The 16,750-nt window shown below is 45.4% G+C and overlaps 1 protein-coding gene across 1 annotated transcript; it reads right to left on the minus strand.

The window, feature by feature from the left end:
- Positions 1 to 81: 81 nt before the first annotated feature.
- LOC311134807 (uncharacterized protein) lies at positions 82 to 13,398 on the minus strand (the record flags this gene model as incomplete). The annotated part of the gene is made up of 4 exons (XM_084168590.1): positions 13,188 to 13,398; positions 11,888 to 11,996; positions 140 to 2,380; positions 82 to 108 (listed from the first exon to the last, which is right to left on the minus strand). The coding sequence occupies exons 2-4, from the start codon at positions 11,924 to 11,926 to the stop codon at positions 82 to 84; spliced, it is 2,307 nt and encodes a 768-aa protein (XP_084024716.1). The 5' UTR covers positions 11,927 to 11,996; positions 13,188 to 13,398.
- Between the last annotated feature and the right edge of the window lie 3,352 nt (positions 13,399 to 16,750).

Genomic DNA, 16,750 nt, shown 5'->3' on the forward strand with positions numbered 1-16,750 from the left:
CTCTCCCTCCCTCTCTCTCTGCTCTCCCTCCCTCTCTCTCTGCTCTCCCTCCCTCTCTCTCTGCTCTCCCTCCCCCTCCGTTCACCTCTGCTCTCCCTCCCTCTCTCTCTGCTCTCCCTCCCGCTCTGTTCACCTCTGCTCTCCCACTCTCTGCTCTCCCTCCCTCTCCATTCACCTTCATCTTCTGTCGTTTCTGATACAGTTCCACATCAATGACGTCATCTCCATTGTCCTGTGTGTGTTTTGGGGATGGAGAGTCAACGTTGATGGGTCTGTCTGAGTCAGAGACACATCTCTTCAGGGTTCCGGTAGCAGTGGTGACCATGTCTCCATGCCCATTAGACCGAGGGACAGGACTGCCTCTGATCCTCACCACAGGAGAACCAGTCACTCCCTGACACTTGGCTGTAGATGTGGTGTTGTGGTGGTTAGGTGTGGTTATGTGGTGGTTGGCTGTAGTTATGTGGTGGTTGTGGTTGCCATAGTTTGCAGCAGTGGTACACTTGGCTGCAGTAGCATGGTTGTTGCTGTGGTGGTGGTTGGTTGGGTGGTTGTGGTGGCCATAGTCAGCCAGTGACAGTGTGGTGGAGACAGTGAGTGGGGCTCCAGGGAGTGTGGAGTCAGTGTGTCCTTGAGAGAGGTGGTGTCTCCTGGGGGACGAGACCTGAGGAGAGGTGACAGGAGGTCTGTACTGAGGCAGGGAGTAATCCAGGGGTCTCTCAGTCCGCTGTAGGCTGCTGGGAGGAGATGGAGGAGGGGCACAGGGTCTCTCTGGGGATGTAATAGGGGTTCTCATCTGGCCTGCTGCATTCAGGGGCATCCTGTACATTTGATGACAGGAGGGCTGGTCAAAATTCCTGAGGTATTGGTGGCTACTAGGAGCCATGTGGGCGGACATGGGGACATCAGTCCTGTACACAGACTGGGCGACAAGGTAGTGTGGGGGGGTTGGTGTGGTGGGAAGATGAGAAGTTAGGTGGCGTCCTGTCTGGGTGGGAGGGGGAGGTAGGGGTTGTTCAGAACCAGTAGGGACCACATCCTCCCAGTCTCTGTGCTTTCCTCCCTCTGCTCCCTCCTGAGGATGGTAGGAAAACATGGGCAGTGTGGCTGGGAGCTGGCTGTATTTGGCCACATTGGGAGGAGAGCGGCCCTGATAAACCTGTGACATCACCGGGACGCCGTGGTGCGAAGGGGTCATGGGTTCATTTGTGGGAGGGTGAGAGGGATGGGAGGAGGGGTGAGAGGGATGGTGGGAAGAGACCAAGCTGTGATCGGTCGAGAGTTTGGAGGGGATTTGTAAACGTTGGCATTGATCAGCCCCATAGGGGGAGGAGCTTAACTGTGAAGAGGAGGAGTCACATATAAATGAGGGGCCAAGCCGAGAGGAGGAGGGGCCTAGTATGCCGCGGGCGGGGGAACATGGGTAACCACTGCTGTAGGTTGGTTCCATGAAAGCAGGAAACCTCTGTGCTGATGCTGCTCTGTTGGGGCTTCCTCTGTGGTGGTGATGTTGGTGGTCTTTGACATCTTTCAGAGGCAGTCTGTCTGATAGTCCCTCTGTCTCAACCCTGTGCTCCAGCTGCAGAGATCTGGGGTGGTGCTGGTGGTGGGGGCTGGGACTATATCTCCACCCCTCATACACATTAAGATGGGGATGGATCCTGTGTACTCCCCCCCTCTGCTCCAGGATGTGCCTCTGTTCTCCAGTACAGGCCAGCTCAGGACAGCAGGGGGAGGGGTGTCCGTAGAGCGGTTTGGGAACAGCCAGACCCAGACACACAGAGTTCTCAGACTGAGGGGAGAGGCTAACTCCTCCAACAGGAAGCTCCCAGATGGTCCCAGGGCCGCTGGTGGGACTCCTCAGCCCGCCTGGGCTCCTGGTGTAGTAGGTAAAACCCTGCTTGGCTGGAGTGTCCTGAGCAGCAGCAGAGATAGAATTACTGCTACCCCCACTACTCCTCTCAGTAGAAAAAGTCTTGTTCTCTGCCCTGCTGTAAACTATGTGGTTTCGTAACGACCCCTCCTCCGCACTCTGAGGGTGAACCCCCACATTCCTCCCATTCAGCAGCAAACCCTTAGAGGGGCTCCAGGAAGGTCGGGGGTCAGGGTCAGAGAGGTCGTGACCCCTGAGGTCATAGGTGAAGTAGGCCCTGTTGTACTGTAGAGCCTGGGTCTGGGGTGGGGGGTGGGGGGTAGAGGGGTGGTGGGCCAGACAGGCTGGTTTAGAGAACCCCACTGCGTCTGTAGTCACCATGCTACCAATGACGGTCCCTCCCTGCCGGGGCATCTGGACCAGCGGGTCGACAGTGAAGCTTGGCTGGACTCGTTGACTGCTGCTGCCCATCATCATGTGTTGACTCTGTAGTGGTCCGATATACACCTGGATGTGAAACACAGGAGAGACGTCAAAACATTATTTATATAGCACATTCTTACTACAAACGCGGTTCAAAGTGCTTAACAGATATATGAGGTCGTTCGGTTCAAGTGATTTCAAAAGTTCAAGTTCTAGTCAGTTTCTAGTTCCTCTGTCCACCTTCGATCAACTATATGGATACAAATATGATCGACGAATACGAAGAATGTTCCGGTCTTTCATCTCCAAAACACACAATGATCGAACGCTTCTGTTAAAAAGAGGTGTCAGACATGAGGTCACTCAAAGTTCCACGTTTTACTACCTCTGTTCTAGCCTGAAATCCAGACCTGTATTGTGCTAACATTCCACTCTGTGTCATAGACCAAACAGGAGTGGAATATTATCACAAGCAGACTAGGACCCAGGTTACCTCTGTTCAACAAAATAAAAATAAAAAATAAAAGTATGTCCCATCTCATGGACGAATACCAAAACAAGAATATAAGTACATTTGTTGAAAATACAAGCAAAAAGCCACCTCTTCCTGTTCAGAGAGAAGACAGCATAACACCACAAGTCCTTTGGGTGCTTGTGACTACCAGCTTATGACCTTGTCAAGGAAAACAACAAACTCATCATGATAAAATAGCATTTGTTCCAAAATAGTTGGACAAGCACTAAAGTACTTTAAAGCAGCCTATCTGTTTAAACTACAACCTTCTACATCTCCAAACAGTAATGTATGTCGCCAGCCCATTCCAATCTGGTGTTTCGCTATATAAGGCAACACGCCATCTACTGTGGTGAGGTTGGAATGTAAACTCTATATGTGTTCTGCAGTCTGTCAGCTCTGCTTCACAAACCCAAAGATGTAATCAAATCACCCACAGAACTGTAATCTGAAAACATCTTGAGGGGTAGTAAACATAAAACAGATGAATGTATTTCAACCCCTTCTCAAGGAAACACCACCGATGCTTTCTCAGTAATACTTGTTGCTCCATTCTTCTTATGATGCGTTATCTTTTATTTATTTTTTTAAAAAATTCACCTTTATTTAACCAGGTAAGCCAGTTGAGAACAAGTTCTCATTTACAACTACGACCTGGCCAAGATAAAGCAAAGCAGTGCAATAAAAACAACAACACCGAGTTACATATGGGGTAAACAAAACAAAGTCAAAAAAATAATAATATATATATATACAGTGTGTGCAAATGTAGCAAGTTATGGAGGTAAGGCAATAAATAGGCTATAGTGCAAAATAATTACAATTTAGTATTAACACTGGAATGCTAGATGTGCAAGAGATTATGTGCAAATAGAGATACTGGGGTGCAAAAGAGCAAAATAAATAACAATATAGGGATGAGGTAGTTGGGTGGGCTAATTTCAGATGGGCTGTGTACAGGTGCAGTGATCGGTAAGGTGCTCTGACAACTGATGCTTAAAGTTAATGAGGGAGATAAGAGTCTCCAGCTTCAGAGATTTTTGCAGTTCGTTCCAGTCATTTGCAGCAGAGAACTGGAAGGAATGGCGGCCAAAGGAGGTGTTGGCTTTGGGGATGACCAGTGAGATATACCTGCTGGAGCGCATACTACGGGTGGGTGCTGCTATGGTGACCAATGAGCTAAGATAAGGTGGGGATTTGCCTAGCAGTGATTTATAGATGACCTGGAGCCAGTGGGTTTGGCGACGAATATGTAATGAGGACCAGCCAACAAGAGCGTACAGGTCACAGTGGTGGGTAGTATATGGGGCTTTGGTGACAAAACGGATGGCACTGTGATAGACTACATCCAATTTGCTGAGTAGAGTGTTGGAGGCTATTTTGTAAATGACATCGCCGAAGTCAAGGATCGGTAGGATAGTCAGTTTTACGAGGGCATGTTTGGCAGCATGAGTGAAGGAGGCTTTGTTGCGAAATAGGAAGCCGATTCTAGATTTAACTTTGGATTGGAGATGCTTAATGTGAGTCTGGAAGGAGAGTTTACAGTCTAACCAGACACCTAGGTATTTGTAGTTGTCCACATACTCTAGGTCAGACCCGTCGAGAGTGGTGATTCTAGTCGGGTGGGCGGGTGCCAGCAGCGTTCGATTGAAGAGCATGCATTTAGTTTTACTAGTGTTTAAGAGCAGTTGGAGGCTACTGAAGGAGTGTTGTATGGCATTGAAGCTCGTTTGGAGGTTTGTTAACACAGTGTCCAATGAAGGGCCAGATGTATACAAAATGGTGTCGTCTGCGTAGAGGTGGATCTGAGAGTCACCAGCAGCAAGAGCGACATCATTGATATACACAGAGAAAAGAGTCGGCCCGAGAATTGAACCCTGTGGCACCCCCATAGAGACTGCCATAGGTCCAGACAACAGGCCCTCCGATTTTACACACTGAACTCTACTCTAGGTTATTACCAACCTCAGAGTAGAGGACATGGAAATCCCATCATGATGAAGTAAACAGTGGCCTACATTTAGCGCACAGGGGCGTTCTACAGACCACAGAGAGGTGTTGTAGCGTTCTACAGACCACAGAGAGGTGTTGTAGCGTTCTACAGACCACAGTGAGGTGTTCTAGCATTCTACAGACCACAGTGAGGTGTTGTAGCGTTCTACAGACCACAGTGAGGTGTTGTAGCGTTCTACAGACCACAGTGAGGTGTTGTAGCGTTCTACAGACCACAGTGAGGTGTTGTAGCGTTCTACAGACCACAGTGAGGTGTTCTAGCGTTCTACAGACCACAGTGAGGTGTTCTAGCATTCTACAGACCACAGTGAGGTGTTCTAGCATCATACAGACCACAGTGAGGTGTTGTAGCGTTCTACAGACCACAGTGAGGTGTTGTAGCGTTCTACAGACCACAGTGAGGTGTTGTAGCGTTCTACAGACCACAGTGAGGTGTTGTAGCATTCTACAGACCACAGTGTGGTGTTGTAGCGTTCTACAGACCACAGTGAGGTGTTGTAGCGTTCTACAGACCACAGTGTGGTGTTGTAGCATTCTACAGACCACAGTGAGGTGTTGTAGCGTTCTACAGACCACAGTGAGGTGTTGTAGCGTTCTACAGACCACAGTGAGGTGTTGTAGCGTTCTACAGACCACAGTGAGGTGTTGTAGCGTTCTACAGACCACAGTGAGGTGTTGTAGCGTTCTACAGACCACAGTGAGGTGTTGTAGCGTTCTACAGACCACAGTGAGGTGTTGTAGCGTTCTACAGACCACAGTGAGGTGTTGTAGCGTTCTACAGACCACAGTGAGGTGTTGTAGCGTTCTACAGACCACAGTGAGGTGTTGTAGCGTTCTACAGACCACAGTGAGGTGTTGTAGCGTTCTACAGACCACAGTGAGGTGTTGTAGCGTTCTACAGACCACAGTGAGGTGTTGTAGCGTTCTACAGACCACAGTGAGGTGTTGTAGCGTTCTACAGACCACAGTGAGGTGTTGTAGCGTTCTACAGACCACAGTGAGGTGTTGTAGCGTTCTACAGACCACAGTGAGGTGTTGTAGCGTTCTACAGACCACAGTGAGGTGTTGTAGCGTTCTACAGACCACAGTGAGGTGTTGTAGCGTTCTACAGACCACAGTGAGGTGTTGTAGCGTTCTACAGACCACAGTGAGGTGTTGTAGCGTTCTACAGACCACAGTGAGGTGTTGTAGCGTTCTACAGACCCCAGTGAGGTGTTGTAGCGTTCTACAGACCCCAGTGAGGTGTTGTAGCGTTCTACAGACCCCAGTGAGGTGTTGTAGCGTTCTACAGACCCCAGTGAGGTGTTGTAGCGTTCTACAGACCCCAGTGAGGTGTTGTAGCGTTCTACAGACCACAGTGAGGTGTTGTAGCGTTCTACAGACCACAGTGAGGTGTTGTAGCGTTCTACAGACCACAGTGAGGTGTTGTAGCGTTCTACAGACCACAGAGAGGTGTTGTAGCGTTCTACAGACCACAGTGAGGTGTTGTAGCGTTCTACAGACCACAGTGAGGTGTTGTAGCGTTCTACAGACCACAGAGAGGTGTTGTAGCGTTCTACAGACCACAGTGAGGTGTTGTAGCGTTCTACAGACCACAGAGAGGTGTTGTAGCGTTCTACAGACCACAGTGAGGTGTTGTAGCGTTCTACAGACCACAGAGAGGTGTTGTAGCGTTCTACAGACCACAGAGAGGTGTTCTAACATTCTACAGACCACAGAGAGGTGTTCTAGCGTTCTACAGACCACAGAGGTGTTCTAGCGTTCTACAGACCACAGTGAGGTGTTGTAGCGTTCTACAGACCACAGAGAGGTGTTCTAGCGTTCTACAGACCACAGAGAGGTGTTCTAGCATTCTACAGACCACAGAGAGGTGTTGTAGAGTTCTACAGACCACAGAGAGGTGTTGTAGCGTTCTACAGACCCTAGAGAGGTGTTGTAGCGTTCTACAGACCACAGTGAGGTGTTGTAGCGTTCTACAGACCACAGTGAGGTGGTCTAGCATCATACAGACCATAGTGAGGTGTTGTAGCGTTCTACAGACCACAGTGAGGTGTTGTAGCATCATACAGACCACAGTGAGGTGTTGTAGCGTTCTACAGACCACAGTGAGGTGTTCTAGCGTTCTACAGACCACAGAGGTGTTCTAGCGTTCTACAGACCACAGTGAGGTGTTGTAGCGTTCTACAGACCACAGAGAGGTGTTCTAGCGTTCTACAGACCACAGAGAGGTGTTCTAGCATTCTACAGACCACAGAGAGGTGTTGTAGAGTTCTACAGACCACAGAGAGGTGTTGTAGCGTTCTACAGACCCTAGAGAGGTGTTGTAGCGTTCTACAGACCACAGAGAGCCTCAAGCTGACATTTCCTGTGTACTGTGGACAACCATGTGAACACACACACAAACGCCACGTGACTCATGTTTACATCTCAGTACTGTCTTAACACCCTGCACAGTTCCCTGCCTGCACCCTGCTGTTCTATATGTAATCAGTCCATCTGGTTGACAGACACTTCTGAGTGGAAACTGTGTTTGTGTCTCATCTCTCCAACACATCAGGCAGGAGGTACTGGTGGTTAGCTAGCTACACGTCAGGAGGACAGAGCAGAGATACAGTTTATCAGCCAGTGTGTTCCACAGCATGGATGTCAACTGAAGTGAGATGTTGGTTCATGATTACCTATTCACAGGTAAGAAAGCAGGTTCTAGTCTGACCAGCGTGACCAGTCTGACCAGTCTGACCACCGCCAGACAGCCAATAATGATACATGATGGAGAAGAATGATCCTTCCTGCAATGATTACCAGCCAGTGGTGGACATTAAAGAGTTAATTGTGCCTGCTGCCACACAACATAACTTTTACGCTTCAATACAACTTTCCTTTATCAGTGAAACAATGGCCCTGTTTCACAGGAGGAGGAAAGGGGGGCACAGTGATTGAACCAAGGAAAAGCAATCAGTACATTGTGAGGCTACATAGACTACATGACCGACAGTATGTGGACATACCTACCTCATGAAGCTGGTTGAGAGAATGCCAAGAGTGTGCAAAGCTGTCAAGGCAAAGGGTGGCTACTTTGAAGAATCAAAAATAAAACTATACTAAAACTATAAAACACTTTTTTGGTTACTACATGATTCCATAGTTTTGATGTCTTCACTATTATTCTACAATGTAGAAAATAGTAAAAATAAAGAAAAACCCTGGAATGAGTAGGTGTCCTAAAACTTTTGACATATACACACACACACAGCTTTCGGAAAGTATTCAGACCCCTTGACTTTTTCCACATTGTTACGTTACAGCCTTATTCTAAAATGGATTAAATTGTTTTTTCCCCCCCTCATTAATATACACACAATACCCCATAATGACAAAGCAAAAAAAAAAAAAAAAACTGTTTGCTAATTTAGTAAGAATAAGAAATGGAAATATCACATTTACATAAGTATTCAGACCCTTTACTCAGTACTTTGTTGAAGCACCTTTGCAGCGATTACAGCATCGAGAGTCTTCTTGGGTATGACGCTACAAGCTTGGAACACCTGTATTTGGGGAGTTTCTCCCATTCTTCTCTGCAGATCCTCTGAAGCTCTGTCGGGTTGGATGGGGAGCGTCGCTGCATAGCTATTTTCAGGTCTCTCCAGAGATGTTAGATCGGGTTCAAGTCCGGGCTCTGGCTGGGCCACTCAAGGACATTCAGAGACTTGTCCCGAAGCCACTCCTGCGTTGTCTTGGCTGTGTGCTTAGGGTCATTGTCCTGTTGGAAGGTGAACCTTCGCCCCAGTCTGAGGTCCTGAGGAGGTTTTCATCAAGGATCTCTCTGTACTTTGCTCCATTCATCTTTGCCTTGATCCTGACTAGTCTCCCAGTCCCTGCCGCTGAAAAACATCCCCACAGCATGATGCTGCCACCACGATGCTTCACCGTCGGGATGGAGCCAGGTTTCCTCCATACGTGACGCTTGGTATACAGGCCAAAGAGTTCAATCTTGGTTTCATCAGACCAGAGAATCTTGTTTCTCATGGTCTGAGAGTCTTTAGGTGCCTTTTGGCAAACTCCAAGCGGGCTGTCATGTGCCTTTTACTGAGGAGTGGCTTCCGTCTGGCCACTCTACCATAAAGGCCTGATTGGTGGAGTGCTGCAGAGATGGTTGTCCTTCTGGAAGGTTCTCCCATCTCCACAGAGGAACTCTAGAGCTCTGTCAGAGTGACCATCGTGTTCTTGGTCACCTCCCTGACCAAGGCCCTTCTCCCCAGAATGTTCAGTTTGGCCGAGTGGCCAGCTCTAGGAGTCTTGGTGGTTCCAAACTTCTTCCATTTCAGAATGATGGAGGCCACTGTGTTCTTGGGGACCATCAATGCTGCAGAAATGTTTTGCTACACTTCCCAAGATCTGTGTCTCGACACAATCCTGTCTCGGAGCTCTACGGACAATTCCTTCGACCTCATGGCTTGGTCTTTGCTCTGATATGCACTGTAAACTGTGTGACATTATATAGACAGGTGTGTGCCTTTCCAGATCATGTCCAATCAATTGAATTTACCACAGGTGGACTCCAATCAAGTTGTAGAAACATCTTAAGGATGATCAATGGAAACATGATGCACCTGAGCTCAATTTTGAGTCTCAAAGCAAAGGGTCTGAATACTTATGTAAATAAGGTATTTCTGTTTTGTATTTTTAATACATTTTTAAAAATTCTAAAAACCTGTTTTGGCTTTGTCATTATGGGGTATTGTGTGCAGATTGATAAGGAACAAAAAACAATTTAATCAATTTTAGAATAAATCTGTAACGTAACAAAATGTGGAAAAGGTCAAGGGGTCTGAATACTTTCTGAAGGCACTGTATATACACATACAGTTGAAGTCGGAAGTTTACATACACCTTAGCCAAATCAATTTAAACTCTGTTTTTCACAATTCCTGACATTAAATCGTAGTAAAAATTCCCTGTCTTAGTTCAGTTAGGATCACCACTTTATTTTAAGAATGTGAAATGTCAGAATAATAGTAGAGAGAATGATTTATTTCAGCTTTTATTTATTTCATCACATTCCCAGTGGGTCAATTAGTATTTGGTAGCATTGCCTTTAAATTGTTTAACTTGGGTCAAACGTTTCGGGTAGCCTTCCACAAACTTCCCACAATAAGTTGGGTGAATTTTGGCCCATTCCTCCTGACAGAGCTGGTGTAACTGAGTCAGGTTTGTTGGCCTCCTTGCTCGCACACGCTTTTTCAGTTCTGCCCACACATTTTCTATAGGATTGAGTTCAGGGCTTTGTGATGGCCACTCCAATACCTTGACTTTGTTGTCCTTAAGCCATTTGAACACAACTTTGGATGTATGCTTGGGGTCATTGTCCATTTGGAAGAACCATTTGCAACCAAGCTTTAACTTCCTGACTGATGTCTTGAGATGTTGCTTCAACATATCCACATAATTTTCCTTCCTCATGATGCCATCAATTTTGTGAAGTGCACCGGTCCCTCCTGCAGCAAAGCACCCCCACAGCATGATGCTGCCACCCCGTGCTTCATGTTTGGGATGGTGTTCTTCGGCTTGCAAGCACCCCCTTTTTTCCTCCAAACATAACAATGGTCATTATGGCCAAACAGTTCTATTTTTGTTTCATCAGACCAGAGGACATTTCTCCAAAAAAGTATGATCTTTGTCCCCATGTGCAGTTGCAAACCGTAGTCTGGCTTTTTTATGGCGGTTTTGGAGCAGTGGCTTCTTCCTTGCTGAGCGGCCTTTCAGGTTATGTCGATATAGGACTCGTTTTACTGTGGATATAGATATCTTTGTACCTGTTTCCTACAGCATCTTCACAAGGTCCTTTGCTGTTGTTCTGGGATTGATTTGCACTTTTCGCACCAAAGTACGTTCATCTCTAGGAGACAGAACGCGTCTCCTTCCTGAGCGGTATGACGGCTGCGTGGTCCCATGGTGTTTATACTTGTGTACTATTGTTTGTACAGATGAATGTGGTACCTTCAGGCGTTTGGAAATTGCTCCCAAGGATGAACCAGACTTGTGGAGGACTACCATTTTTTTTCTTGAGGTCTTGGCTGATTTCTTTTGATTTTCCCATGATGTCAAGCAAAGAGGCAATGAGTTTGAAGGTAGGCCTTGAAATACATCCACAGGTACACCTCCAATTGACTCAAATTATGTCAATTAGCCTATCAGAAGCATCTACAGCCATGACATCATTTTCTGGAATTTTCCAAGCTGTTTAAAGGCAGTCAACTTAGCGTATGTAAACTTCTGACCCACTGGAATTGTGATACAGTGAATTATAAGTGAAATAATCTGTCTGTAAACAATTGTTGGAAAAATTACTTGTGTCATGCACAAAGTAAATATCCTAACCGACTTGCCAAAACTATAGTTTGTTAACAAGAAAGTTGTGGAGTGGTTGAAAAACTAGTTTTAATGACTCCAACCTAAGTGTACGTAAACTTCCGACTTCAACTGTATATTATAAATACACATACATTATATAAACATACATATACATACTGTACATATACATACACACTGTACATTACATACTGTATATGCTAGACATGCCAATGGAGTCTAGATAGTCTAGACATGCCAATTCACTCTGACATGTCATTGTCATACCTCCTTCTGCAACAAAGAAAGGTTTGCAAAGAAGCTCAACATTCTTAAGCAAATTAAGTTGATGCATTTGCAAATATGGAGGCTGCCTTTGACACAGAGTAGGTTAATGGCTAATTTGAATGAATAGCCTCTTAGGGAAAGTATGCAAATGTCAATATGTAAAACCATGCACAGGTTTATAAGGTTCAGCCAACTGACGCAGCCATCCTGGAGCTCCCTGGCCCTTGATCATGATTCTCAGTTCCATTACATTACACATTAGAGTGTTTGGATGGAGTCTTCTGTACATTGGAGTTTTGTTAAGAGCCGTGACGCTCGGTCTAAGCATTAACAGGCAGAGCTTGCGGTACGGTTTTGGAAGCATAACGACATTATTTTTCATTTCAGCAGGAAATAATACAAACATTCAAAAGTTTCATGATACACACCTTTATAGGGTTAGGGCTCCCACACGGACATATTTCCATGTTACAGTGCTTGTTTACGGAAAACAGAGTGGACTACCGGTGCCAATTAGCTCTCTGCGTTTCTGAACCCCTGTATGTAAACGGGAGACAGACGCCACAAACCTGTTGTCACTGAAACATACTGTCTGCTGCAACTGTGTTAATGTATTTTGCATTTGTGAAATTACTTTGATGTGATATAGAGGGAGTTATGTTTCTAGAAACATACCACAAATGAGAATCGATTCACGTTTAGATGGAGTATTTGGCTGTGTTTGGCTTCCAGAGCCAATTAGCCTTTAAACAGAACATGCACGGTCCTTGGACAATACGGAGAAACGTTAGGTTCCTCTAGTCCATTATTGGGCTAGGAGCCCCCATACATTTTCAGGAAAACATTGTGGTAACGGGGTAGGCCTACTGTGCCACAACTCGGACAATCTCAAACTAGTATGCATTTCTGAGATGGACTTTAAATGCATTTATAGCAATGCAACAGGGGGGGGGACATCGACAAACTCACAACATATCTGACTAGCTAACTGGTTGAACGCAGCAGGTGTATAACTACAGCCAATTGGCAAGTCGAACATGTCCGAGTTTCGTAGTTCAGACTGGCAAGTCCACACGGCATTAGGCACACCGTGTCTGGCTAGGGGATTCAACGCGCTACAATGGGCTGATCCGTTTTGCATGGCCCTGTGCGCCGGATGGGCAGAGTTAATATAATTTAGACCATTCCATTGGTCATTAAATGAAATCTCCACCCATCCGCGCACCGGGCCATGCAAAACGAACTCGCCCAATGGTTCAGTGGCCTACTGGACTTTTGGTGGTTCCAAGACAATTGGGAAAATCATAAAGTCTGTGATCTTCAGGTCGGAAAGTCAGAGCCACAGAAAGAGGTCGAGTTCCCAACTTGGAATTCCGAGTTGGATGACCTTTTCAAAACGATTTTTCCCAGTGGGAGCTCGTTTTCTGCAAGTTCCCAGTTGAGATTTCCGAGTTCACAGTTATTTTGAACGCGGCAGTTGTTGCGACAGTTTTATGATTGCATCCATCGATACAAAGTATCAGCGTTACTTTTCGCCTGGCTGCGTGCAACAATGGGTCACTGAAGTTCAACTAAATATTCTCGAAACAATCGTGACCTGGGAAAAGAGAAAATAAATCCACATTCTAATGTCATGAATGGCATCATCGATCATCTTAAAATAATAATTAGCGTTGCAAAATCGGTAAGACTAATAATAAAGTTCAGTTACAAAACTTCTCAACTTACCTCTTTATTCTGAGTAGGCTACTGAACAAAGTTTCCGCAATGAATCCATGAAACACTCTGAAGTCATATAAACTCATCTAAAGTCCACATGCTGTTTCCGATCGCACGGCGAAGGTTTACCAGACCAAAGGAGAAGGTTTACCAGACCAAATGATGGCTTTCACTCAAATGGCAGCTTAAAGAATCCCGAACACGAGCCAGATCGCCTTGCGTGCCGCAGACTATAGTATGCCGATATGTTTTCATCATCTGGACTGCTCAAAGTCCGCTGGGGACGGAGGGAAACGACTCAACCAATAAGAGACAGACAAGACAGGCGAGGGAAGGTCTGTGATCTAGCCTATAGGCGGGGTTAAACTATAGCGCTGGAGTTAGCTCAATGTTAAAGGTCCAGTGCAGCTGTTTTTATCTCAATATCAAATCCCTTTTGGGTAACAATTAAGTACCTTACTGTGATTGTTTTCAATTAAAATGGTCAAAAATTAACAAAATTGGCTTCTTAAAGAGCAATTTCTCAAGCAAGAATTTTTCTAGCACTGTCTGGGAGTGTTCTGAGTGAAAACGAACTGTTATTGGCAGAGAGGTTTGGAACTCTCTTTCTAATTGGTCTGATGTCACCAGGCAGGCTAGAATTCCATCCCACCAAAACTGGCTGAAATTTCAGGCGTTCTTTTTAAACAACTCTTACATTATCATCAATTTTAAAAAGCAATTTCATCGATTATTCCAACCTCATGGTGTGGAAATATCTAAAACACAGAAAATCAAGTTTTTGACTACTCTGGGCCTTTAACCACACAGGGATCTCTTTAATAAACTAGGAACATTGGTCTGTTTCTAACTGTAGGGTTTGGGTATAGATTATTTATAATTGTAGGGTTAGGGTATAGATTATTTATAATTGTAGGGTTAGGAAATAGATTATTTCTAACTGTAGGGTTAAGCTATATATTTTTTCTAACTGTAAAGTTAAGGTATAGATTTAAAATGGTGTTGTACTAAATCCAACAGTCATTCTTAGTCTTTACATTCATATATTGTAATCTATGCAGTCTATAGTCTATACCAGGGGTGTCAAACATATAACAAAACAATATACTGTACATTCATACAGTTTCTGGACTGGTTAAGGTCCAGCTCATTCATAAAGTTTCTTGACTGTGTCCAGCTTGTTAAAAATCACCAAAATGAAAGTTTGACACTCGGGGAGCATAAAACAATCCAAAAACGATAGATAGAACATTTTTGGCAAATTTTGACAGCGAGGAAATATTACCAATTTTCAGTGCGGCCCTCAAGACTTTGTTGATGACCAAATGTGGCCCCCGTGTCAAAATCAGTTTGACCCCCCTGGTGGCTTCCTCTCCTCTTCCTCCTCCTCCTCCTCCTCACTCCACGTCCTCCTTCATCTGCACTAATGGGAAAGAAACAGGACACATGTATGAGCCACCTCCCTTACTCAGAGAAAGTTTATTTTGCTGACATACAGCCAGATAGGCTTATTATAACTTAACCCACAGACTATAGCACAAAGCTAGGACATTAGACATATAGACATGAACATTTTAAAGAATGATGTCATTGTCTCGTGGACCTGGTGAGATACTGGAATCTGGAAAAGGCAGATGATGAGTTTTATGATGATACTTTAAACAAACAAGGAAACGAATGACTTACTGGAGTTGAAGAGGAACTGAATTGGCTGCAACCCAAATGGTGAATGATCCCAAAATGTAACCTTTTAAGACATAAGACACCCTATTCCCTATATAGTGCACTACTTTAGACCAGAGCCCTATGACACCCTATTCCCTATATAGTGCACTACTTTAGACCAGAGCCCTATGACACCCTATTCCCTATATAGTCCACTACTTTAGACCAGAGCCCTATGACACCCTATTCCCTATATAGTGCACTACTTTAGACCAGAGCCCTATGGCATCCTATTCCCTATATAGTGCACTACTTTAGACCAGAGCCCTATGGCACCCTATTCCCTATATAGTGCACTACTTTAGACCAGAGCCCTATGACACCCTATTCCCTATATAGTGCACTACTTTAGACCAGAGCCCTATGACACCCTATTCCCTATATAGTGCACTACTTTAGACCAGAGCCCTATGGCACCCTATTCCCTATATAGTGCACTACTTTAGACCAGAGCCCTATGACACCCTATTCCCTATATAGTGCACTACTTTAGACCAGAGCCCTATGACACCCTATTCCCTATATAGTGCACTACTTTAGACCAGAGCCCTATGACACCCTATTCCCTATATAGTGCACTACTTTAGACCAGAGCCCTATGACACCCTATTCCCTATATAGTGCACTACTTTAGACCAGAGCCCTATGGCACCCTATTCCCTATATAGTGCACTACTTTAGACCAGAGCCCTATGACACCCTATTCCCTATATAGTGCACTACTTTAGACCAGAGCCCTATGACACCCTATTCCCTATATAGTGCACTACTTTAGACCAGAGCCCTATGACACCCTATTCCCTATATAGTGCACTACTTTAGACCAGAGCCCTATGGCACCCTATTCCCTATATAGTGCACTTTAGACCAGAGCCCTATGACACCCTATTCCCTATATAGTGCACTACTTTAGACCAGAGCCCTATGACACCCTATTCCCTATATAGTGCACTACTTTAGACCAGAGCCCTATGGCACCCTATTCCCTATATAGTGCACTTTAGACCAGAGCCCTACATAGGGTGCCATTTGGGACACGTCCCTTGTGTCTTAAAAGGGTAAATAAAGGTGCGGTGAAGTAATGAGTAGGAGCTGTGATTTAACCAGTTCAGTTCTGGCCTCACGAGACTAAAGTTTATTAGGCTAGTACATCAGAGCTCCGCCTTCTGTCAGTCACTTAACGTATTAGAGAAAGACCCTCAACCGGTATTTAGGAGTGTAAAGTGACATTTCAGTAATGTCATTTCAGGGACATTTCAGGCCTTTCAGAGATGACAGAGACACATTTAGTTTAGATTATTAACTAATTAGAGAAAGAGTCCTCACCATGGTATGTGAGGAGAAAGTGACATTTAAATAATGCAGAGAAGACAACCAGAGAAACCTGCTGTTCAGAGGACCGTCTGTCAAGACCAGGAACTGGAATGTTCTGAGGTGGAATACAGGGCACCGTCTGTCAAGACCAGGAACTGGAATATTCTGAGGTGGAATACAGGGCACCATCTGTCAAGACCAGGAACTGGAATATTCTGAGGTGGAATACAGGGCACCATCTGTCAAGACCAGGAACTGGAATATCCTGAGGTGGAATACAGTGCACCATCTGTCAAGACCAGGAACTGGAATGTTCTGAGGTGGAATACAGGGCACCATCTGTCAAGACCAGGAACTGGAATGTTCTGAGGTGGAATACAGGGCACCATCTGTCAAGACCAGGAACTGGAATATTCTGAGGTGGAATACAGGGCACCATCTGTCAAGACCAGGAACTGGAATATCCTGAGGTGGAATACAGGGCACCATCTGTCAAGACCAGGAACTGGAATATTCTGAGGTGGAATACAGGG

The sequence above is a fragment of the Coregonus lavaretus genome (genome assembly GCF_964263955.1).
Source record: "Coregonus lavaretus genome assembly, chromosome: 9".
Lineage (NCBI taxonomy): Eukaryota > Metazoa > Chordata > Actinopteri > Salmoniformes > Salmonidae > Coregonus > Coregonus lavaretus.